This window comes from Crocuta crocuta, unplaced genomic scaffold, assembly GCF_008692635.1.
Source record: "Crocuta crocuta isolate KB4526 unplaced genomic scaffold, BGI_CrCroc_1.0 scaffold25, whole genome shotgun sequence".
NCBI classification, from domain to species: domain Eukaryota; kingdom Metazoa; phylum Chordata; class Mammalia; order Carnivora; family Hyaenidae; genus Crocuta; species Crocuta crocuta.
The window spans coordinates 3782344-3807756 of record NW_027532015.1 but is presented as its reverse complement, the minus strand read 5'-3'; the positions used below and the strand labels follow the sequence as shown (position 1 = coordinate 3807756).

General features: G+C 43.6%; 1 protein-coding gene across 1 annotated transcript in view; it reads left to right on the top strand.

Annotated features, from left to right (window-relative positions):
- The window catches only part of UST (uronyl 2-sulfotransferase), a 296705-nt gene that overhangs the window by 245295 nt on the left and 25997 nt on the right, over positions 1 to 25413 (top strand). The window contains exon 10 of the mRNA XM_077776157.1: positions 2024 to 2181. Within this exon, the coding sequence (XP_077632283.1) occupies positions 2024 to 2181 (158 nt within the window). The remainder of the gene's footprint in view (positions 1 to 2023; positions 2182 to 25413) is intronic.

Genomic DNA, 25413 nt, shown 5'->3' with positions numbered 1-25413 from the left:
CCCAGGCTAAAGTCAGTGTTCTGAGCACGTTTAAGGTAGGTGAGGCTAGGCTAACNACCGTGAGATCATGACCTGAGCTGAAGTCAGAGGTTTAACCAACTGAGCCACCCAGGCGCCCCTCGATGCATTTTTAACTTAACTTATTTTCAGCTTCTAAAGCGTTTGTTAGGATGTAACNCAAACCATGAGATCATGACCTGAGCCAAAGTCGGATGCTTAACTGAGCCACCCAGGTGCCCTGACTACTATTAATCTTTAAAGATTGCATTTGAAACTCTGAGTGTCCTCTGCAGGAATAAATTAACAAATCATGGTCTGGCAGAGGCCTTGGGACCGTCCCATAAAGATGTGTGACTGGAATGCCAACCAGATCTTTTTTTTTTATTCTTAACCCATAGCTGTCCCTGCTCAGCCCATGAGATGGTAAAGACCGGGGCAAGCACCCGACTCCTCCCCCATAGTGTCTGTGCTTCATCAGCAACTGTCCTTGCCTACATGCCCTGTCTAATTGGGTCCAAAACACTGGGTGCTCAACCCCAAAATCTGATAGTCTCTCTCTCAGAAGACACACCTAGTAGGAAAAGAGGAAAGGGCTTTCTCCTACTCAGCTCCTCAGCCATAAGTGGATGCAAGACCTTCTTTAGAAGGTGACTCACTCAGGTGCTCAGGCCCTCAGAGGGTGGTCTGCCCACCTCCTGCATCAGTGTCTCTAGGGCAGTGGCTAGGAATCCCCACCTAATCACAGGGCCTCGGGTGGGACACGGATGCCTTTGGTGAGTCTGGTCTCGCTACAGTTTAAATTCATTGTACTTGACAAACATATAGCCTGGAGGAAAAAAAAAAGATAGTAACAATGGATATTATCTTCACGTGATGGAAAATAAACTCTGCTACCCAGAAGTGACATTTCCCCGCAAAGGGAACACTGATTAGAAGGCCAGTGTGTTCCTCAAAAGATCGAGAGAAAAACTGTTTCAGAAGGACCTTTGTACTTCTGGCCTGCTCGGTGATTGCTGCTTCATTTTAATTATTATGTGTGTGTTGTTACTGCTGCTTTGCTGAGTTTCCTGTAACACAGGACTTTGTTTAAGGTCTGAATTTGGGGACTAGAAGCGTCAGCTTTATCATAAACTTCCTGAGTTCAGGAGGCCTCTCCGCTCCACTCCTCACCCCTGTTTGAGTGTCTCCTGGTTCATGGTCAGTGCTTCAGTCACTGGAAGATTCGGGGCCACATGACTCACTTTCTGTCACAGGGAAGGCATTTATTCCAAGAAACATGATCCTAACTCCCTCAAGTATTTTTTTTAATTATATATTTCCTAATCTTGGGGAGAGAACTTACCCTGGTGCACACATGATGATTTTCAGAAGTCTTTCAAAATGTCCTCGTGTTCCCCTTTGACAATTATTTGAGCTGCGTTAGGGTTATTACAGTTTTTCAAAACGGAATCTGGCTTGCCCAAATTCCCTCAGATGGGAAATGCCAGCCATGCCTGGAGCCCAGCTCCCATGACTCCTTCCCTTCCCCACTCACAGAAATGCGCTTGGCTCAGAGATCTGCCCTGCAGATGAAATTAGGCCATTTTCCTTCTGTAGAAAAAAAAAAAAAAAGAAAACAGAATAAAACAAAAAACTTGTCTTTAAACTCTTTAAAAGAATAAGATGATTAGCAGACGTGACCTGAAACCGATTTTGATTTCTATAGACATGCTGTTATCAATTAAGTTTCAGATTTCAAATCTCGTAGCTTTATTGGTTTGTTCCTTCTATTAAAAAGCCATTCTGATCACCCCCTTGATTGGTGTTTATAGGACCTGATTGCCTGTATCTGTTTTCTTCTTCCAAAAAATATTTTGCCCAGGGCCTCAGGGGGTGAGGCCCCGCACACAGGTAAACATGGTAGTGTGAGAAGGTGGGAAAGGCAAAATGGCGGTGGGTGGGTTGAAGAGATACATTCTTGGTATGTTGTTCCTGCATTTTGAAAATGAATCTTTGATTGAAAATCATTTTTATGTCCACAAAGGGAGCCTGGTGAGTGGGCCCTTGAAAGAGCAAAACTGAACGTGAATGAAAACTTCCTGCTTGTGGGGATTCTTGAAGAGTTGGAAGACGTGCTGCTTTTACTAGAAAGATTTTTACCTCATTACTTCAAGGGCGTGCTCAGTATCTACAAAGACCCAGGTAACTCCATTCATAATAGCAAGCTCTTTGGTGTTTTCGAGGGTTACTCACCTTGAACGGGACTCAGCCAATCAAAGGATTGAAATCTTCTCTTCCGTTAATGAAGAGAAGTTGCCCTGGCCTTCAAAGAAAAGTTAGAAACCTCGAGATAGAGATGCCAAAACCGAGAGCTTTAGGTCCAGACCTAAACTTGCCATGTTTGAAAGGCCTGATGGTTCCGTTTCTCCCTTTGGAAGGTGAAACGGGCAACATTTGCATTGACCTTGCCCTGGGCGTGTTGCCGGAGTCCACTGACGAAACAGGTGTGAAGGAACCCTCCGTTGATCCCATATCTGGGCCCTGCGTCCATCCGGCAAAGCACTCTGGCGTATACAGTTCTGGCAATAGAACAGACACAGAAGCAAATTGAAAACGCAATTATGATTTTATTCTAACAAATGGAATGATTTCCAAATAGATGCAAGAAATGGAATGCAGCAGGGGAGCCTGGGTGGCTTAGTCGGTTAAGCGTCCGACTTTCGCTTAGGTCATGATCTCGCGGTTCGTGGGTTCGAGCCCCACGTCGGGCTCTGTGCTGACTGCCGGCTCAGAGCCTGGAGCCTGTTTCAGTCTGTGACTCCCTCTCTCTCTGACCCTCCCCTGCTCACGCTGTCTCTCTCTCTCTCTCTCTCCTAGAAATAAATAAAAAACATTAAAAAAAAAATTAAAAAAAAAAAGAAATGCAGCAGAGAGCGAGTGCAGAGGGTGCCTGTAGTATCACTGTAAATATAATTACTTCCAGAAATCCATCATTTATTTTCCTCATTATTATTGTATCCGGAGAGAAAGCCAAACAGCATTGTTTCCTTCCTATTCTCCTTAATCTACCGCTGCCCTGCAGCTTTGCATACTTACTCACTCAGCTGGTTGTTGTTTCGCTCTCCTGAAATGGAGACAGCCTTCTGCTTGGTAGAAAGAAGGAGCAGCCGAAAGGTTCCCCAAACACGGCCCCTGGTGCCTCCCGTTCACCACCAGGCAGGGACCTCGCACCCCACCTCCATCAGGGGCAGGTACTGATGCCCGTGTGAACCGGTCTTTGTCCAGAGGAGCCCTGGATCCTGTTACATCCGGTGGCCCCTGGCACCGCTGGGGGTGCGCAGGAGGGAGACGGCCGGCGGGTGGGTGCCGTCCTGGTCTCAGCTCTCGCCCCTGAGATACATTCTGACGTGCACACGACCAGGAACCCTCACGTGGGCCCTGCAAGTGTGTCTCCTCAACAGGAAATGCGCTTTGAATAGCTAGAAGCGTAATAAACCCAAGTCACTTTCTGACAGTAGGCTCTGTTCTGCCCTTTCAACAGGGGGCAATTTAAAGAATTTAAAGAGCCGAGCTATGACCAATTTTTAGCTCCGTAAGATAACATAAACTCAGGTCTTTGGGCAAGGTGAGGTCCTACCCCAAATTAGACTCTTTCAAGGAAAAATTTTAGGTTATTCATTGTTATTTCCACTGTTTGGATATATTTTAGTGTGTAATATGCATGTGTGCATGAGTGCATGTGTGTGCAAATGCATGTGTGCACCCGTGTGTGTGTGTGTGTGTGATACAAAGTTGGAGATAACAGGTAACAAGGGGCGCCTGAGGGGCTCAGTCGGTTGAACATTTGACTCTTAATTTGGCTCAGGTCATGATCCCAGGGTCACGGGGTCAAGTCCTGCATTGAGCTCAATGCTGAGCATGGAGCCTGCTTAGATTCTCTCTCTCTCTCTCTCTCTCTCAAAAATAAAATATCATAAAGATATTTTTTTAGAAAGGTGAACCAAATCCTGGAGACACATAGTTGTCAAAAAAAATGAACACTGGTCCCTGCCTCTGAGAAGAGTTTCGATGAGTCCGCATCACACACACCGTCCATCCCTGGATCTGGAACTAGTGCCATTCACAGGGTGCCACAGCCCAGCACACAGAAAGTCACTGTCTGGGGTGTGGGCCTGATAAGTTGTTTTATCTTCGTTCTTCTTAACTACAAATAAACCACAAATAAACACCGTAGCCCCAAGAGCCGACTTACGTGCTATTGTCAGAATATATCATCTTGACTTCTCAACTCTTATCTCCATTTAGATGTGTGACTTCTCGGAAACTGCGCCTTTGTCGCATGATCTATAAGCACATGTAGAACATATTTCTGAAAATTGAATTACTATTAGGTCTTGTGACTTCGGTCGCAATCTTTCCACCTTACAAAGATTTTTATCCTTTTGAGTTAGGCCCAGGAGTATATTAAATAATCTGAGGCTTGCCGCCTTAGAGAGGGTGAGGGTGGGCTGGTACTCCTGTGTGGTGGCACGAAAGGTTTCCATAAAGCCAAGGCCAACACATGGCCAGTTCACACGGTCCAGCTGTATTAGTGGTTAAAATAGTGAAATATGTCTATACTGCCCTCAGCGCCCACACTCGCCACCTGGCTGCCCCTTGCCACAGCCCCTCATCCAACAGTGAGGTAACAAAAGAGATCATTCACAGGCGTAGAGGGAGTCTTCGGGACTCTGGCCCAGTGTCTACACTCTACACTCTACGCTCTACACTCAGCAAGTGTTCTGAATTCAGGTCCTGACTGGGCCTGGGTGCCACATATTTTGACTACCACCCCAGTGTGTCGCTGTCAGCTGCCACGTGACACGCATATAACCAAATGAACCCTTGAATGATGGCTCAGAACTTTCCATCATATTCTATGGTCTCCCACGCATCTTCTGGAGAGATTGTTGTGTGGAGACATTGACATTCAAGCAGCGTCACAGTTGCTCTGTCTCAGAGAGTTCCACGTCCCCTGGAGCAGGGGACAAGAGAGGAACACCCACTCCGGGCCAGCTTCTCAAACTTGAGCCTCTGCAAAGCCCAAACACCTGTACTGTTTTCTCGTGCTCATTGGTGTCAACCAGGTTAAAGGAAAGAGTGATCGCAAGTCACTTCAGTGATTTCATACCAGAGCTGGCTCAGCCCATTTTTTAGCCTAAATTCTCAAGTATGGCCCACTGAAATCATTGCTCTTGCCCTTTTTAAAGAATTTTATAACTGAATAACCTAGAGAATGGGAGGAAGAAAAACTAAAATCTAAGACACTGAGGGACCCAGTGACCCTCGAATCATTATAGATGAACTGACCATAGAGCCCAGATGAGACGCAGATGCTCCGCTGGCCATTTTTCTTTGATGCTTGACTTTTTTTTTTAGATTATTTTACATTTATTTATTTTTGAGAGGCAGAGCACAAGCGGGGGAGGGGCAGAGAGAGAGGGAGACACAGAATCCAAAGCAGGCTCTAAGCTCTGAGCTGTCAGCACAGAGCCCTATGTGGGGCTCGAACCCACGAACCCTGAGATCATGACCTGAGCCGAAGTTGATGCTTAACTGACTGAGCTTGTTAGTTTTAAACTGTAGGTGTGTGCTGGTTCTTAGTAATCCCCCTACAGCAATCCAAAAAATATATAGGCCAGTCTCATTACTGAAGAAAAAGCACTTATCACGATGACTGTCTGGGGAACTTGTAAAAATAGTTATGTCTGTTAGTCAAATGGGTTGTCACTTATTCGAGATAGGAATGATATCTCTTAATGCCTTCCAAATAGTGCTGCTTGTTTGAATAACCAGCCATATAGGGAAGTTAATAACTTGCCTACATAATAGCTCGACATAATAACTTTCCTACATAAATGCCCCCACCTCATCCATATCTTGTAGGAAAGTATGCTGACAAAATAAATTTGTCTCCTCCCAAAAATATTTGAGGAACTTAGCTTTTAGAAATTTTTTTAAACACCTATTTTTTAGTAATGTCTGTATTCTGTGGAAACCCGTTTAGCGTATCTCAGACGAAATGTATACTATTAAGTACTCAAGAGGAAAATAACAATGAGTTTTAGCATGTAAATAACCAAGAGAATGTGCTGAGATATTTCTCACCAGCCCGGTGGGGGGGGGGGGGGAACTTGCGGATGGATATCCAGGGAAGTACCCTGAAGGGAGAACTCAGTAAACTCCACTCAACCTTGGTTTGAGTTTGAATTAGGGAGAACCAGATCCCAGATAAGTGTACTGGGTAAGAACAGCCGAACTCGCTTGTTCGACCTACACAATCTGATTTTTTCTTTGATTGATTAATCTTGATTATATTTGCTCATTACTTACCTTTTCAAAGTGCGAAACTGGAACCAGCCCAGAGAAGTTGAAAAGCTGAGCCATAGTCACCCACTGAAATGTGGGAGTAAAAGACAGAACTCAGGGGCACCTGGGTGGCTTAGTCGGTTAAGTGTCCGACTTTCGCTTAGGTCATGATCTCGCGGTTCGTGGGTTCGAGCCCCGTGTCGGGCTCTGTGCTGACTGCCAGCTCAGAGCCTGGAGCCTATTTCAGAGTCTGTATCTCCCTCTCTCTCTGACCCTCCCCTGCTCACGCTGTTTCTCTCTCTCTCCTAGAAATAAATAAAAAAAAAAAAAAGACAGAACTCAGCATGTTCCTAAGCATATTAATGTGCTTAGGAATACTTTTTCTCCTTAGCTCTTAAAAACAGACACACTGGGAGCCACCAATATGTTTCTTAATCATAATTTCTTTAGGAGCTAAAATCACAGTGGTGTTAGGAGCCAAAACAAATAAGCAAATTAATTAAAGGCAGAGAACATGTGAATATCTGTGATAGGAACAGTCCTTAAATGAATGTCCCTTGACTTGGCAAATGACCGAGCTGTTATGGTTCAATAGCACCACCTAGCACCAGGCATTGGAACTTTATGAGCTAACATTAATGCCCACTACCTTTCTCTCGCCCGGAGGCTTGAAAGCTCCTGTGTCCAATTCTTTTCGCTTGTATTTTAAATACTTTCTGTTACTAGCATTACATTTGTATTCATTTTCAACGTTTTCCATCACAAATGTAAACATTGGCACCACAGTAGGGAATTTACTAGACTTCTGTGGGCTGCCTTGACACTGTGGGCACCAACCATTACAAAGGAAAAGTGTATAATTCCAAACAAATGATTTACGTACTAACTCTGCAGAGTTCATTCATAAACGGGGTACTTTTTAAATAAAATATATTTTTTATTTAAGTATTTTTATAAACGATGATAGAGTACAAATTAAATTTTCTTAATGTTTATTTGTGAGAGAGAAAGAGAGAGAGAGTGCACAAGTAGGGAAGGGTCAGAGAGAGAGGGAGACACAGAATCCGAAGCAGGCTCCAGGCTCTGAATTGTCAGCACAGAGCTGTCGAGCACGGAGCTCGAACTCACCAACAGCAAGATCATGACCTGAGCCGAAGTTGAACGCTCAACCGACCGAGCCACCCAAGTGCCCCTAAATTTTTTTTTTACTATGCATGAATGATAATCAGACATCCTATTAGGAGTATAGTAATGTACTCTGAGTTCATTTGCATTGTTGTATTATGATATTTAAAGCTGAGGACTTTTATATAGAAAATAATAGCAAATATGTTGAAGAAAAAAATATGGTATGCTACAGGAAAAATTCAAGTTTTCATCCATGTATCAATAAAAATGCCAGACTGGCTTAAAACAAATGCTAAGTGATTAGAGCCTGGCCTCTGTATCATAAAGTACAGCCATTCTTTCCGGAAAGACCACTGAACTGGGAATTACAGACCACTCTAATCCTCTCTCAGCAATGGTTCTGCCCATATGACCCAGGGTAAATGCAATTTTGGTGACTGATCTCTAAAGGCTGTATTATTATGATACTAAAGCACCATGTAGAATGTTTTAAGGTGGCATGTTCTACCTTTTGATGGTTAGCACAATTATAGGGTGCTTCTCCCCCCCCCCCCACAAAGAACAGCAGCCCTTGAACAGTCCCCATTGACTATTTCCAAGTTTAGTTATGGCAGCTACCGCCACCTGGAGGACATGACAGAATCCTAGATGGAGAGTTCTAGGTTCAGAATCCGGGTTTCCCTATAGTTGGTGATATTGAGGTGACCAACTCCAACTCTCTGGTCACGATGTCTATCCCTTTCTTTTGGTACCTAATGCATTTCTGTCAAGAATATAGGATATCATAATGGTTGGAGCACAGAATCTGGAGTAGACAGGCTGGGTGCTAAAGCCACTACTTCACTGCTATCACCACAGTAAGGTATAATCCCTCTAAGCCTCAGTCTCCCCATCTGTGTAAAATGCATGAACAAGGAGTGTCTGGGTGGCTCAGTCGGTTAAGCCTTCGACTCTTGATTCCGGCTCAGATCATGATCTCATGATTCATGAGACCGAGTCCCGTGTCGGGCTCGGTGCTGACAGCATGAAGCCTGCTTAGGATCCTCTCTCTCCCTCTCTCTTTCCCTTTCCCTCCTTCCCCCACTTGCTCTCTCTCTCTCTCTCTCAAAATAAACTTAAAAAAATAAAATGCATAAACAATACAACTCATTTCACGGTGCTGTCATGCGATACACCTGATCAAATCCACATAAAGCCCTGAGCCCAGAGCTTCACGTGCAAGAGTTCAATAACTAACTAGTAGCGTGCCCACCACACCACAGAACAGCAACAGGGCCTGTGTGCGAGAAACAGTACATCAGGCTGTCTTTGCAACTTCTACATTGAGAAAGAAAGAGAGAATATATGATGAGCCTTATTTTGACAGTTACAGCTGGCCTATAAATTGTATGCCTCTAGGAAATAGTATTTTCGACTTAGGAGGAGGGGAACAATTGTATTCTGGCTAATACACTATTTCTGTAACAATTATAGGGAATAAGTTTATTGGAAGTATTCTTAAGTGACACCCTCAGAAGCTGAAAACACACATCATCCTCGTCATTGAGGGCATTTTTTTAAATCCTTGGTTTTTACACCCAAATTCTTGCCAGAATTATCATGGAGTTAAGATTTCCACTTTGTTTTCATTTTATTTTAGAGAAAGAGCATGAACCAGTCAGGGGAGAGGGAGAGGGAGAAGAAGGAGAAAGAGAATCCTAAGTAGGCTCCACACTCAGCATGGAGCCCAGTGCAGGGCTCGATCCCACAACCCCAGGATCATGACTGAGACAAGATCAAGAGTCGGGGATGCAACCAGCTGAGCTACCCAGGCGCCCCTAAGATTTCAACTTCAAATGAAACCCACTGAGATATGATTGGAGGCAATTGCCATTAACTCTCACTGAATGTTGACTTTTGCAGACTGTTATATATCATGTTATTTAGTAGATGTAGGATGAATGCCCAGAGATTTAATAGATTTTATTCTAAGTAAGGCCCTAAGATTCAGTTCTTGAAAAACCTTGAGTTTGTTTCCCATGAGCAAAATTAACTTCAGAATGCTGTGAATAAATTAAACTTTGTCCAGCAGGTGGCAGTGTCTGCACTTTCTCGAGGACGCGCCTATAATTTCCTAATAAGTTTGCATCTGCAGACAGGAGTTTACATAATACTTGAACACAGATATATAATTATGTCCAATCTGGGGACTAAAAATAGGATCACAAATATCAAAAAGATTCCAAGTACAATTGATTGTAGTAGTCCAAACTACATTATAGGAGAGCCGATGGGGTAGGGGTCAAGGGAGTTTTACAATCAAATAAGTTTATGTGGGTTTAAAAAAAATACAGTATAAACTCTGGTTTTGCACAAATAATCCATCTCTCTACAATGTCTGGATTAAACAAATGCTGTCTTTCATCCTTCATTTCCACTGCTGTTTCCCACTTCCTATTGCTTTTGTGCTACAACAAAACCCAAAAACATTCTGGGACCTCATAGACATACAAGTTATGGCTGGGAGAAATTCAGGCTATCCACTTACAGACACCAATGACATTGTTTAAAGAACTCAACTGTCATTTATAAAAATAAATGCCCTTGCTATTCATTCATTGGCCATCAGTGTTCTCCGTGAAGATTTGTTTTTTTCCCTAGCCATGTCCTAGGCTCAGATACTAATCACGCTGGTAGTATTTGGTGTGTGTGTGTGTGTGTGTGTGTGTATTCATTTGTGTTCCAACAACTAAATTCCTTATTATAGCTCAGTCATCTCTGAATCGTATTGGGTCAGAAAAGCAGTAAAAGTTCCTAAATAATAATAATTTGCATAGCAATTTACAGTATTATAAGGCACTTTCACATAGATTATCCCATTTGATTTTTCATGAATCTTCTGAAGTCGAGAAGGACAAATAGGCTTTGTCTCATTTTAAAACAAGGAAGCTGAAATTCAAAGATGTTGAACAAGCTGCCCACAGTTACCTAAGTGACCACAGACATTCGAGCTTCTGTCCCCAGAGCCACCACTAACACCATAAACCTGTGACCTTCTAAAGAATCTTCATATTTAATCACCATTTCAGAGGTTAGTGGGTATTAAGCTTTCATGGTATGTATTGTAGTTGAAGATAAGAGCTGAAAAATCAAATCCATAGATTGTATTTGTTCAACCTATGGTCTGTTCACTAAGGAATTTGAAGTCAGAAAACATCAGAGATCACTAAGGTAGCGTAAGCTGGTGTATGGTAAGCCACACAGGAGAAGAAAGCACTGGATACCTTTACGGTAGGGGTGCAGGGTGGAAGGGAACAGTAGTGCTAGACCTTTAAAATAGTGTCTAAAAATGAAAACTGAATATATACAACTGTTTCAACTGTAGCTTTTGAGTAAATAGTTTAAATTAACATAAATGTGAACATCCCTTTAAATTAACTCTTAAACACTTAGGGTTTCTTTTTTTTGTGTTTTATTTATTTCTGGGAGAAAGAGAGAGACAGCATGAGTAGGGGAGGGTCAGAGAGAGAGGGAGATACAGAATCTGAAACAGCCTCCAGGCTCTGAGCTGGCAGTCAGCACAGAGCCCAACTCTGGGCTCAAACCCACGAACTGTAAGATCATGACCTGAGCCTAAGTTGGATGCTTAACCGACTGAGCCACCCCGGCACCCTGACACTTAGGGGGTTTTAGTGAATACTTCTAGAAAGCAACTCTGTAACCACAGATCAACAGCTTGATTCACTTACAGGAAGATCACTTTTTCACAAAGATTCAGACTTTAGTAAGGGGTATTTAATTGATTTTATTAAAGCTTAATTTGCAGCATATATATGTATTGTGTATGTAAATATATTATAAAAGAAGTGGCTGTATACTTCTGATCCTTTCAACCACAGTTGTTCATTTTATTGGAAATAATAATTACCATGGTTTCTCTATTTTTAAATATATGTTTCACTCACTTATTGATTTTTCTCTTGCCTTGGTACCATCCCTCTCCCGTAGAAAGAACCTCCAATTTTATTGTTTAAGAAGAGAAGGAAAATAGGGCTTAATTTACATTGATTTTTCAGTAATAATTTTCCAAAACTATTTCCCTTCTGTGAAAACTAACCTTTAAATAGCATCGATAAACTGAAAACCACAGAAAATTTCAACAAACACATTCAGCAAGCGCTTGAATGTCTGCCAACACTCGGTCCTGAGAAAGGGTGCTATAAAGATCAAGAAAGCGATGTCTAGCCTGAAAGATCGCAAATAGGGCCAGGGAGTACTTCCTGGTGAAGGTATTTGTGCCAGTCCTCAAAGGGGACATAGGTTTTCATCAGATGGACATGGAAGGAGGCATTCTCAGTAGAAAAATAGCATGAGTGTAGGCATGGAGGGGTGAAGACGCAGAAGCACCTGGAATGTGGGAGGCACGGGGTGGGGACACTCCAGCCCACACTGGCCCTTCTGGCTGAGTCTGCCTCTTGGAACTGGAGGCCTCAATTCCTCATAACTCAGTCACCGTGCTGTTGCTGAGACAGTTCTGCCCGAGGCGGGAAAAGTATCAGCAGCCTCTGCTCTCTGTGTGGTACAACCTGAGCTGAGTCACTCGCACCGGTCTCAGAACCAGTGGCCAAGCCGCAGTTGCCAGAGGGCCATGTGTCAGCCCCGAACTCCCGCCCCCAGTTTGCCTGCCCTCCGCCAGGCCTGACCACCCCCCAAGGGCCCCTCACTTCATAGCAGTGTGTCAGGATAGTACCAAGTCCCCAAGTTCCTAGCATGAGGGTTCTTCCCCTTGTTCTCTTCCCGTCTCCCATCCTCAGATTCATCCACCCAGTAGGCTGGGGACACCCACTGGCTACATGCCTTGTGCTGTCACAAGGGCCCAGACCACACATCTGCAGACACCAGCCTCTGCCCTGCCTAATCTCCCAGATTCAGCCCTTTGCCCACCAGCATGGACTCCCTATCCCGGGTCTGACCTGGCCTTGCCTCCCCCTCCCCCCACTGCCTCTGGTCTTCCTGGTTGAAAGCCCTTGAGATCATCCTTCCAGAACAGTCTCCCTCAGCCCCTGCCTCCCACACCACACATCCTGAGAAGTTGATGTCCTCTGAGTCCCAACCTCATCATCTGGAGAACCCCGGCTGCCCCCCACAGTGTGGCCAGGCCTGGGGGTGTACGGTTTTCTTTCTTATGATTCATTTCCCCCAACGAAAAGCTGGCTACCAATATCTGGGTGTGTGGTGAAGGTCCCAGCATTCTTCTGTGTTTAGAGGTGAATTTCTTCTACTTTAGAATTTAATAATCACTTCTACTTTGAGCAGTTTTAAGTTGAGCTTGACACCAATACGCTGTGCACTGAGTAAGAGTATTACTAAGGGGTGAAATTAGTCACCACACATTTCAATTTTTGGACTTTCCTGATAACTCCACAAAGCGGACATGCTTCTAAAGCCTGAGCAAAGCAGATTAAAGAAAGACCTGACCCCCAGGGGTGATAGCCGATCTTCATAAAAGACCCTGTGGTCTTAACTGCTTTCTCATGCCCAAACTGCCAAGGTCCCCGCCCACAGCACCAATTCGTGTGGTGACTTGCAAAGAGAGCCAGACAGAGAATCTCAGAACTGTCTTTGTACCCTTGGCTCGTGGCCTAGCTTCCCTGACATTCTTTGCTTATAAAATGTACCCCCAGCTGGGGTGAAGTACAATCCTCACCCATTTTGCATGACTCAACATTTTACAATGGAAGCTTCTATTTTTGTTCAGCTAAACCTTTTTCAAATAAAAATACTGTCTCCTGATTTGTATTTTTTTTAACATTTCCGACATTTTTATCAACCTAGAGTGCTCTAGTTTTTCACATCTTGCAAATAGTGTTGAACTGTGAAAGAATATAGTGAAAAACTCCAAACATACCTGTGCACAGAACGTTGCTGCCTTTTGTGGTTCCTTGTGGGTTATGCTAAGCACATTTATTTCATTGTCCGTAAACCCATGGAGAAATGCAGCATAATTCCCCATGGATGAGAAGGGGAAAGTTTTGCTTGTCAAGTGGAAGTTTCAGATACTCTGACTGGAAAGTCTTAGCTCCCAGTTGTTACCCTGTGCTTAAGGATTTCTGCTTTGTTGTCACAGCCAGACACTGCTGGAGCTGTTTTTCAAAATTTGTTCCTAGAGTTTTATCTCCCTGATTTTCAGCTATATTTTTTAAGGTGATGTGTTTATACAATTAACAATCTAATAGTCAAAAAAAACATATAATGAAAAGCAACAGCTTCCTGTTCGAACCCTGTCCATAACAAAGTTTGGTTTTTCCACCAGCAAATGCTTTGAATACAGTTAGCTGTTTCTTGTGATAATCACTACACTGCTTATAACCAGTATGCACAGGCTGATATTTCTTCATTGATTTCTTCGAGACATACAGTTATGTTATTTTACCACCCTCACTTCTACTTTCTCCCCTGCCCCCCCATCAGCCTATATGGTTTATAGCCACATTTAGGATATGTAGTCCTGTTTACATGACTGTGACTATACATTTTCTTGGCTGCTGATCCAAGTAGTACACCATGATTATATTTCATGTCTTGCACACTTTATTGTTTTTCCTGGAATTAATTATTGCCTTTGTTTTAATTTGCCTAGACTTATTTGTACCTATCAAGATTTTTATATGTGCCATTACATCTGTTGTATCAATACTACTGTTGATATTGTCATTTTGCCAGATAAGAACATTAGTCCCATTTGTCACCCCCACCCCAGGACCCTTCCCTTCTTCCACTCAGAGCTCTCTAACTTCCTGCTTCAGTCTGGGCTTATTACTCAGAAGCTTCCTGCAGCTTCCTTTTAACACATTTCTGTATTGGATCCCTGGTCTCCTGAATCCCAAAGATCCTATTTCTTGATTTAATCACTCATTTTACTTCAAGATATTCCCAGGTAGTTTCCTGATAATAGATGCATGAGAGGTAAATTTATTGAGTCATTGACTGTCTAAAAAGCTTAATATTCTGTCCCACTTGGGCTGCCAGTTTGGCTGGATATAGATTTCTTCATACATTAATTCCACTTTTCATTTCTTTTGCCATGACCCTCTCAAACTTTCTCTCCCTCTCCCCCCTCCCCCCACAGGTCTTCTTCCTCTTACAAAAGGAAGTATTCCTGTGTATTCCTCTTACAAAATTTTATAACATGCCTCAGTATGCTAAGTACTCAAACTATATATATATATATATATGCATATATATACACACACACACATATATGGTTTATATATGATATATATGTGGTTTGTATATGTGTATGTATATATAAATATATATAGAACTTTTTTCAATTTCTTAACATAGTGTTTTATTAATTTCAAGTGTACAATATAATTATTCAACAATTTTATATGTCACCTAGTGCTCATCAAGACAAGTGCTCCCCTTAATCCTCATCATCTATTTCACCCAACCTCCACCCCTCTCTGTCTAGTGACCTTCAGTGTGTTCTCTATAATTAAGAGCTGCTTCTTGATATGTCGCCCTCTGTCATTCTCTCTCTCTCTTTTTCTTTTGCTCTTTTGTTTGGTTTCTTAAATTCCCCATGTAAGTGAAATCATATTATATTTGTCTGTGACTGACTTATTTCACTTAGTATTATACTCTATAGCTCCATCCATGTCATTGGAAATGGCAAGATTTCATACTTTTTTTATGGCTAAATAATATTCCATTATATATACACACCACATCTTTTTTATCCATTCATCAATCGCTGGGCACTTGGGCTGCTTTCATAATGTCACTATTGTAAATAATGGTGCAGTAAACATAGGGGTGCATGTATACCTCTGAATTAGTGTTTTTGTATTCTTTGGGTGAATAGCGAGTAGTATGATTGCTGGATCATGGGGTAGATCTATTTTTAATTTTTTGAGGGACTTCATGCCATTTTCTGCAGTGGCTGCACCAGTTTGCATTCCCACCAATAGTGCACGAGTGTTCCTTTTTCTTCCTATTCTTGCCAACACCTTTTGTCTATTGTATTGTTATTTTAGCCATTCTGGCAGGTGTGAGATGATGTCTCATTGTAGTTTTGATTTGCATTTCCCTGATGGTAAGTGATGATGAGCATCTTTTCATGTGTCTATTGGCCATCTGTATGTCTTCTTTGGAGAAATGTCTGTTCATATCTTCTGACCATTTTTTAATTGGATTATTTGTGTTTTGGGTGTTGAGTTGTTCAGGTTCTTCATATATTTTGGATACTCACCCTTTACCAGATAGTAATTTTCAGATATCTTTTCCCATTCCTTAGGTTACCTTGTAGTTTTATTGATTGTTTCCTTTGCTGTGCAGAAGCTTTTCATTTTGATGTAGTCTCAATAGTTTATTTTTGCTTTTGTTTCCCATGCCCCAGGAGACAGATCTAGAACAAAGCTGCCATGTCCAATAGATAGTTATTTTCAAGCTTAAAATGTCTTTCATTTCTGGGAATTTTTCTTTTTTTTTTCTTTCACAATTTTATTGCACCCTTTTCTTTGTTTCATTTATGGAATGCTGTTGGTCAGATATTTGGGCTCTACATTCATTTTTTTTTCTCTATGCTTTATTATTTTTCTCTTAATTTTCATCTCCTCTACTCTTTTTCCTCTGGAAGAGTGCCTCATTTTGTATTCCATTCATTCTATTGAATTTTTTCTTTTCCAAGAACTCTTTTTTAATCTTTTTCTCCTTCTGGAATGTCTTGTTCTTGTTTATTGGATACAATACCACCTTAAATCTCTGAAAATTCTAGAGATTTTTGAAAAATGTTTTCATCTGTTCCCTACCTTGTCTCTATTTGCTCCAGGTTTCTTTTTACTGTTTTGGTTAGTTGGGCCTCTCTTTTTCAGTCTGAAGACTTTTTCTTGGTGATCTCTGTCAGAATTTCTATTTAAGAGGGAAGCACTAAGGCACCAAAAAGTGTTGTGCAATGAGGGAGGCTCAAAACTTATGGGCTCTTCTTGGCTTGATCAAATAGTGATAGACGTTTGCTGGAAAAACATTTGTTAGTGATTGTAGATCTTTTTAGCTCTGGGGTCTGTTCAGTTTCCCCACTGAAGAATTCTCATATGCTTGGGGGATAGGAGCTGAGGTGTGAGATAGGAGAGTGGGCTGAACACCTGGCAGCCAGTGTGGGAACAGGAGCTGATGGTCTGCATTCAGTGCGCCATATACTTGATGGTTCTTGTGTTAGCCCGTGCCTCTCCTTTTTCTCCTCTGGGTTAGCACATTAGTCTGGAGCCTCTGCCCAAATTGTCTACAATCTAATCCTAAGATTCCCAGGAGATGGGGAACTCCCCCACTAGAGAACGAGGGAGAAGCATTGTAAGATACCTGGCTGCATGCAGTTATGGAGGGAGTTTGGGGCCCAACTCTTTTATACCCAGACTGCCTACCTCCCACCCAACTTTCCCACCCAGACACCTGGCGCCACTACTCTGTCTCTCAGGGGGTCAGCAGGGCAAGCTGGTGTTCCTGATGTCCCCACCCCAACACTTCAGATGGGCTTCCTGCGCTCTGCCACATCAAGCATCTTCATCTTTTTTCACCTCCCAGAAGCTGATCGAGGTCCGTTTGCCACTGACATCCTTCTCTAGTTCTGATATGATATCAGGTATCCTTGTGATCTCGCATTCTTTTATAAAATTATTATCCTTTACTGTCGTTTTGGATTCTCAGAGGAGAGGAGTGGAAGGCGTGTAATTAGCCTACTGCAGTTGCTAAGACCGTTCTAACTACCCAGACTTTAAGATCCTGCTACCAGTTTTGTGTTTACGGCTCTCAGCTAGGTATGTCACACCCGTGTAACATACACCGTGTCTTTCTTGCGATGTCCGTATAGCCACGATGTGAGTTGGGACCACAGAGCTGCCTTCAGTATCTGTATCTTGGGCTTAGAGTCCTGGTGGACTTTCTCAAGCAAAACAAACAACCAAAAACAAGATCCCTTCATGGTAATTTATTCATTAAACCTCATTGGTTTTTACTGAATGATGTTGCTATGACGAAGCTCCAAACTACTGTTTTAAAAATTACCTCAAAGGCAAATCAGGGCCATATTGGAGAGCTCTTTGATGAGAAAGTAAATTCTAAGGACTCATGAAAAGACATTCCTATCATCACGGGCAGAGGACACAACCACCCAAAGATCATGTTCCATGTAACGTGGCAGAAATAGGTGTCTCTGTTTCATGTGCTGTCATGGGCCACTTTGGGGGGAAATGTCTCCTGGAACTTCGGCAAGGAGGGTGGCAAAGGCATTCGAGCGGGAGAGTCGGGGCCCGTAGATGGTGAACGCGGTCCGTCCGCTAACGTCCAGAAGAAAAGCAGCCGTTCAGGGGGTTTCTCGGCAGCAGCTGCCTGAGTAGCGGTAGCAGCAGCTCATATAACAAATGTTTCATGACGAATGCAAACAAAAGCCAGCTCTGAAATTCCAGCCACGCCATGTCCAAGCCAGTTCCAAATCGTATAACCACTCCGTTCGAGTTTTTCCCCCCTCTCTAAATGCATTCCATATGAGCCGTGGTGTGGGACTGCTGGTTCGTCTGCATTCACTCAGAAAAGCTGTTTTTAAAGCCCAGAGTGAAAGGAAAGTAAGTCAGTGGGAAAACAAACTCAAAGAAAACACTGGGACTCAGGTGCGGGAGGTGTGTTTGTCTTCCCCAGCCAGGCATGCCCCCCCGGAATGGGGCCGGAGGCTGGGAATCAGTTAACCCCCCCTCCTCAGAGGCCTGGGAGCGGGACCATGCTGCATCAAGGGCCCCAGGTCTGCTGCGGCCGTGGCCGTGGCCGACCATTGTTTCTCAAAGTGTGGTCCGAGGATGGGTGCCAGTCCGCAAGCTGCTTGCTCCCAGCTCATGATGAGATAAGGGCAGGACCTGAGAGGAAGCCTTTAGAAACTTGGATGGTAATTTGTCATGGCTGTGATCACTTTTTTAAAAAGTCTATTTATAGTTTATAAAAGCATCAATCTGAAATGGATTATGGTGGGAGGGGATAAATCAGAGATTGTTTGAGAAGCACTGCTATAGATTCTTTTTTTTTTAAATTTGTTTAATGTTTATTTTTTTGAGAGAGAAAGAGAGACACAGTACAAGCAGGGGAGGGGCAGAGAGAGAGAGGGAGACACAGAATCTGAAGCAGGCTCCAGGCTCTGAGCTGTGAGCACAGAGCCCGATGCAGGGCTCGAACCCACGAACCGGGAGATCATGACCTGAGTCAAAGTGGGACACTTAACCAACTGAGCCCCCCAGGTGCCCCTGGAGATTCTTCTACTGGCTTGGGCTGTGACTTGGAAGGTCATCCAGTCAGCGAGACCTAAGGCATTTGAGGCTTAACAAATGCCATGATTCTTCCATATGGTTTTGGCTTCAGGCCAAACCGCTGCCCCATAGCAATGGCCAAAACACCCAGACTCAAAGAGATGTGACACTTTGACACTCTGCCTTCCTAAAGCTGGTGCCCTTTTGACCTTAAAACCTTTAAAAGTGAGGATATCTGGTGGCTCAGTTGGTTGAGCGTCCAACTTCGGCCCAGGTCATGACCTCATGGTTCGTGAATTCGAGCCTCACATCAGGCTCTGTGCTCACAGCTCAGAGCTCGGAACCTGGGGCCTGCTTCGGATTCTGTGTCTCCCTCTCTCTCTGGGCCTCACCCACTGGCTGTCTCTTTCAAAAATAAATAAATATTAAAAATAATTTTTTAAAAACCTTTAAAAGTGGCAATACACGTTAGGATAGCACTTTTACAGTCAGCAAAGTCCCTTGCATTTAGGTTGGCTCACGTCTTCCTGGCAAGTCTGTTAGGTAGTGTTTTGGGTTGGATTATGTCCCTCAGAAAGAAGTCCTAGCCCCCCTGAATCTGTAAAGATGACCTTATTTGGAAATAGATCCTTGCAGATATAATGACATTAAGATGTGGTCCTGCTACTGGATTTAGGGTCCTCCCTAAATGGTGTTCTTAGGGGTCTAGAAACAGGGAGGAAGGCCATCTGAGGATGAAGGCAGAGACTGGAGTTCTGCTGCCACCAGCCGAGGGCCACCAGGATTGTCAGCAGGGACAGTCAGAAACTAGAAAGAGCAGAAAGAGTCTTCCCTGGAGTCCTCAGAGGGGGCACAGCCCGGCCCACGCTTCTAACCCCCAGAATGGTGAGACAACGCATTTCTGATGTCCGAAGCCATCGAGTTAACCGTAGTTTATGGCAGCACTAGGAAACTAAGTACACGTCCCCTGCACCCCCATTGCCAGGTGAGTCTGGAGATGCTGTGATAATGAGATCTGCCCGTGTTCACAGCAGCTGGCAGGTGGCAGAGCCTGGACGTGAACACATGTAAGCACTGGCCCCTGAGGCAGGTTGTCTCTCTTTCTTGGATGAAGGATCTGGAGAGGTGGGGGGTGGGAGAGAAATATCTGACATTTGGGGAAAGTCGAATAAGTGACTTTACAACAATACAATGAAGTATTATGAGGCTATTGGAATTTTATTTGGAAGAATTATTAATGAGAAACGAAAACAATGAAAAGTCAGACAGAATATTATATTTCTATTCTACACTATTTGTATGTTTATAGTACACACACCCCCGTACACATTATGCCTAGAAGAACAAACTGGAAGAGAAGGACACCAACAGAATAGCAGTCGCTACTCATACTTATGATTCTGGGTAGCTTTTATTTTCTCCTTTAGACTTTTCTACTTCATCTATGTTTGCTGTAATGAACTTGGACTTCAGGTAGCACCAACGTATTATCTATGCTGGGTGCTCTCCATGCATATTCCTATCGTCAGAGTGCCACGGCACACTAGGTATTTAAGCTAGAGGAGAGGGACGCCTGGGTGACTCAGAAGTTAAGCGTCTGACTTCAGCTCAGGTCATGATCTCGTGGTTCATGAGTTCGAGCCCCAAGTCGGGCTCTGTGCTGACAACTCAGACCCTAGAGCCTGCTTCGGATTCTGTGTCTCCCTCTGTCTGCCCCTCTGACACTCATAATCTGTCTCTCTCTCTCTCTCTCTCTCTCTCAAAAATAAATAAACATTAAAAAAAGAAAAAAAGCTAGAGGAGAAAAGGTATTCAGACAAAGGTTTGTATCTGAGGCCTCACAGCCGGTGAGAGGCAGAGCCTGGCTGGCTCCAAATCCTGTGCGTTTTCCACCGAGCTTTGTGGCCTCTCCTTTCATGATCAGAAGCCGAGGAGAGCGGGAAGGCGGACAGTTAAAGCAGTGACGAAACCAGAAGAAACTGTCTCTTTGGCTCCTTCGAGCAGAGCTCCTGCATCCTCGGTCTTTTGCACGAAACGGAGGCGTCCTCCTTTCTGTCATTAGCTCTATGGAAGCTTCTTGAAGACAGGGACCATGGCGGCTACTGTCCTAAGGCCCTGTGGCCCCTGCTGTGGAACGCTTGAGAACGCATTTCATCACATGTCTGCCTGGTTCTCCTTGCCTCATCCTTCCCTCCCGTCAGATGCCCCCGCCTGGCAGCGTTTGGGAAATACCATGTAAAGCACAGTTACTCACCCAGCATTTCTGGAACGAAGATCTGGAAGTGCTTCTCCGGCTGACCAGGTGTCCGCTCCCTCCAAGCCCCAAATCCCAAGGCCAGTTAGAGCATGAAAAAAAGTTTGCCCCTGTTCTCTTTTCCATGTAGCCCTCAGCTTTTCCAACTCAAATAACCCAAACCTTAGCTATAACGTATTTAAGTTGCCTTTTAAATTTATTGAAGCCTGGTTTTTATTCCATTCATATATCGTACGGTTTCATCACAGAATTTTAATTCTCATCTGCGCAATTCTTTGTTTCCATTATTGTGATCTGATTTCTGTTTCTACTTCTTCCTGAAAAGTGTCTCCAGATACTAGCAGAGAGGCATTATAGAAGCAAAATCTTATTTTTTATGTAGTTCGGTATGTGAAAGGCCTCTGGTTCCGTCTGTTCTCTGATGTGCGCCTCCATGGGGAAAGCGCACCGTTTCTCTGGATGCCGGTAGACTCTGTTCCATGGCGCAGCTTTTTTAAGAGCTCAGAAGGGCTGGTGAAGACCTCCGAGACCTCCTCTTACCCGATTCTGTTTTCCTGATCTGAGCTCATTATCTCGGCTGTCTTACTAATAGGTTGCAGCAGAGACTTCTTTTTTTTGCACAATGCTTCTCCTTGCCCTGAGATACGGTCTGTGGCTTTCCCGTAAAAGCCCGGGTGGGAATCCGTTGTACAGAAGCAGTAAAACGTAAGGAAAGCCCATCCTTCCCAGGAAGGAAATTTCCTGATAGAGGCACCTGGGTCACTTATTCAGCAAATACTACTATCACGCTAGCTGCGTATGTGACCACTTTATAGATATTAACCCAATGTATGGTCATGAGGCTGGTCCCTGCGGCTGAGTTCCTCCCTGCATTGGGCCCCTTCCTAACCACTGCACCTCTATGCTCCCCTCCAGGAGGGCTCCCTCCAGCTCGCTCAGTTACGTGCAAAGGAAGTTGCCTCTTGGACCTTCAGCCCAGTGACGTAGAAATAGAATGCCCTGCAGGGAAGCAGAGGGAAAGGCACAGACATAGGTGCATAAATCTGGATAATTTGGTTTACAAGCTCTATAGCCAAGGAAAAGCTGGGGTGCTCCTGCCTTGTGTCCCCTAGTCCATGCTTCTTGCTCTTGGGGAGTCGCCCCCTCCTCCTAGGGAGCCCCCACGGTGCCAGCCTCGAGTTTAGTCATTAGGACTCTTTCCACAGTGATGGAGAGGTTGCTGATGATGGTCATGGTCACTGTGAAATGCACAGGCTATGGTTTGGATGCATCTTCACCCCACCCCCACCCCACAACCCGAGGCCCAAGTCCCTCTCTCAGCTGTGCTTTGCCCATGACCAGATTAAGCCAGCCTTATTACAAGTAAGTGAAGTTTCTCATCTGTATCCTCCAATCCATCTTTCCAGATAGATTTCTCCCACTTTGTGCCTGCCATTGGATGTCCAGTATTCCTGTACGCCATTCCCACACCCCAAGCCGCCTTCTCCACACCAGTGACACCAGTAATACCAGTAACACTTGGCACCTGAACCATCCTCTCCCCAGATTAGGCTGTCGTGTGGCCCTCTCTTTCAGAGCACTGATAGGTAATTCTAGAAGTATGAAGCTATTACCGGCTGATGGTAACACCATGTAAGGGTAAATTACCCAAGGACATTTCTAATAACAACGATAACATCTAGAACAGTGCTTTGCACATTGTGAGTATTCAATAAAAGTTGGCTGAATTAATATTCTAGGCATTTTACAAGCATCTTATATGGACTTCTTGGTTTAAGTCTCAGAACAACCCAATGATAGAGGTTGTTTTATTATTTCCATTTGACAGATGTGTAAACTAAAGTTTAAAGAGGTATAAATGACACATCAGTATTTTATAAGTAAATTCCTTAGAAAAAGAAACATTTTAGCCACTTTTCAGTATGTGTATCCTGAAAATGATTTTTAAGAACTTTTTAAGAGAAAATATTTTGCTTGATGAGTAAATTTGGTGCCCTGGAAATTTAGGGAGGTGGTGTGAACTTCTGGTGGCCATTTAACCAGCTCATTATTTTGCACCTTTGGTACTACCTTCCACTTATCACAATAGCAACTTGGACATAAAGTGAAATCTTGGCCACCTGGGGGTGTGGTAATATACGCTTTGTCCCAGTAGTGTGCCTTAGGTCATATAGCACAAGGATTTGGACCCGGACATAACCACTGCACTAACCTGCCACCTGGTCTAATGAGATCTAATGAGGTCCTTCTGAGACTAGCTCACTGTCTTCCACACCCTCCCTTCCCATCACCGGTCTCTGGGAGAGCTTGTCCACTGATAACACGCCCATCCAGCTGGACCATGAACCCTATCACAAAGAGTAAACCCCTTGGGTGTGGGCCTTGACACAGACAGGCCTGATCTGACAGAGACTGACCAAGAGGACTGTTGAGCTGACTCTCGGTCAAGAGAACTGACCCAGTGGACTGAGGGTGGCCATCTTCTTTAGAGCCAGAACATAGAGCTGACACTCCAAGTGGTGATGAAGTCTTGTGTTTGTTCAGGGTGACTTTTGGCTCCACCATACGTCTAGATTTCCACATTATAGCATAAGATATTGTTTGCCTAAGTATAATAGGGCATGTGAGTTGGTTCCTGGCATTGACCATGGAAGATTAGCTTACTTTCACCAACCCAGAATGAGCCCCCATGGCTATCAAGAAAGACCACACAACTCCCAGAGTGTCTATAAGTAGATACCAAACCACATGTGTTGTTAGTCTTGATCTTAGACCATATTATTATTAACTTCGCTTTGGTTGAAAATGGGCCCCATCATATTGTTAAAATAGACTTTCACAGCCTTGAAGTGACTAGAGTACGTCACTTTTCAGATGTTTTTCTAAAAGAAAATGTTAAATCCCAAATACATTTTTGGCTGAATAGTTGGTTTTAATGGTCCAGAGTCAAGAACTGTAACTTAATTCCTCGTAAAACTTAAATCAATTTCACGAGGGTTCTGCTAAACAGTTCCCTCTGTTCAACTCAAGATGTCTACTAGTTCCTAGCCCTTAAGAAATATTAGCATGTTCTTCTAAAATGCCTATGTGTTTCCATTAAGAAAAAAAACCTCTGTTGTCAGCTGGCTTCTGTTGACATACGGTAGCTTATCTGTGGCCTCAATTATGGTATTGTGGTTATAGTTTCCCCTTCTCTCACTCCCTTTTTCCTTAGTATCAGTAGGGAAACACAGTGTTTAAGTGATTTATATCTGTAGTTTCCTGGTTTCCACGTTTTGCTTGCCGAAGGCGATGAGGGCGAGTGAGAGTGTTACATGACTTCTCCATCCATAGGTGGAACTCAGTATTAAGCATGACTGCTGCCTTCGATGTCTCGTTCAGCCACGGGATTTATTGGTGAAATGGCGTCTGCTACATGCCTGTGGCTCCCGCTTAATGCCACCAGAGACAAGAATGGTGGGCCTTGCTGAAAGGCGGCAACGCATCTGGAGAGCTCCTAAGAATGATCAAAGTCATTTTCAAGTTTGCCCAATAATGTCCTCAGTAGTCTAATATTTTGGGCACAAATAACCAAAACTTCTTCCAGTAACACGAGCTTTGGATAGCAGATTAATGTGGGACAGGAAACACAAGTGAAAAGAAATCCACCCAAACCAAGAAGGCCAATGCGCCAGCATCAAAGGCTTAGTGTTTTGTTTTGTTTTACAAAATGGAAAAAATATTTCACCCTGTAGTGAGCACGTATTGCGGAAATAATAATCACTGTCTCATCAACAGTGTGCCAAATTCTGTAAACTGATAAGTATCGTTCTTTATTAGGGGTGGAACTAATCTGGTACTGTTTTCAGGTTCAGAGAGAGTTAAGAGTTCTGAGGTTGAATCCCAGAGTGTTTAGTTAAAGTGTGGCTGTATAGACAGACTTTTTTAGCTGTTAAGGGACATCATTAGCTATTGGGGGCTCAGAAACCTGTGTATTTGAAATCTGTCTCTTTTTTAATGGAACTTGTTTCTCTTGAGAGGTGCTCCTGTGTTCCTTATTTTTCCATAAGTTTTCCTTCATTTTTTAATACATTTCACTGTTCACCAAAGATGCAGTGCTATAGAGGGGCACCTGGGTGGCTCAGTCAGTTACGTGTCGGACTTCGGCTCAGGTCATGATCTCATGGTCTGGGAGTTCGAACCCCACGTCAGACTCTGTGCTGACAGCTCAGAGCCTGCTTTGGATTCTGTGTCTCCCTCTCTGCCCCTCCCTGGCTTGTGCTCTGTGTGTGTGTCTCTCTCTCTCAAAAGTAAATAAACATATAAATTTTCTTTAAAAAATAATATGCAGTGCTATAGAGAAATATGGGGAAGAGATTTATTTTGTCCACAAACCCAGTTCAGGGTAGCACATGTTTTGGAGTGCCTGCTGTATGCCCAATCTGGTAAGAACAG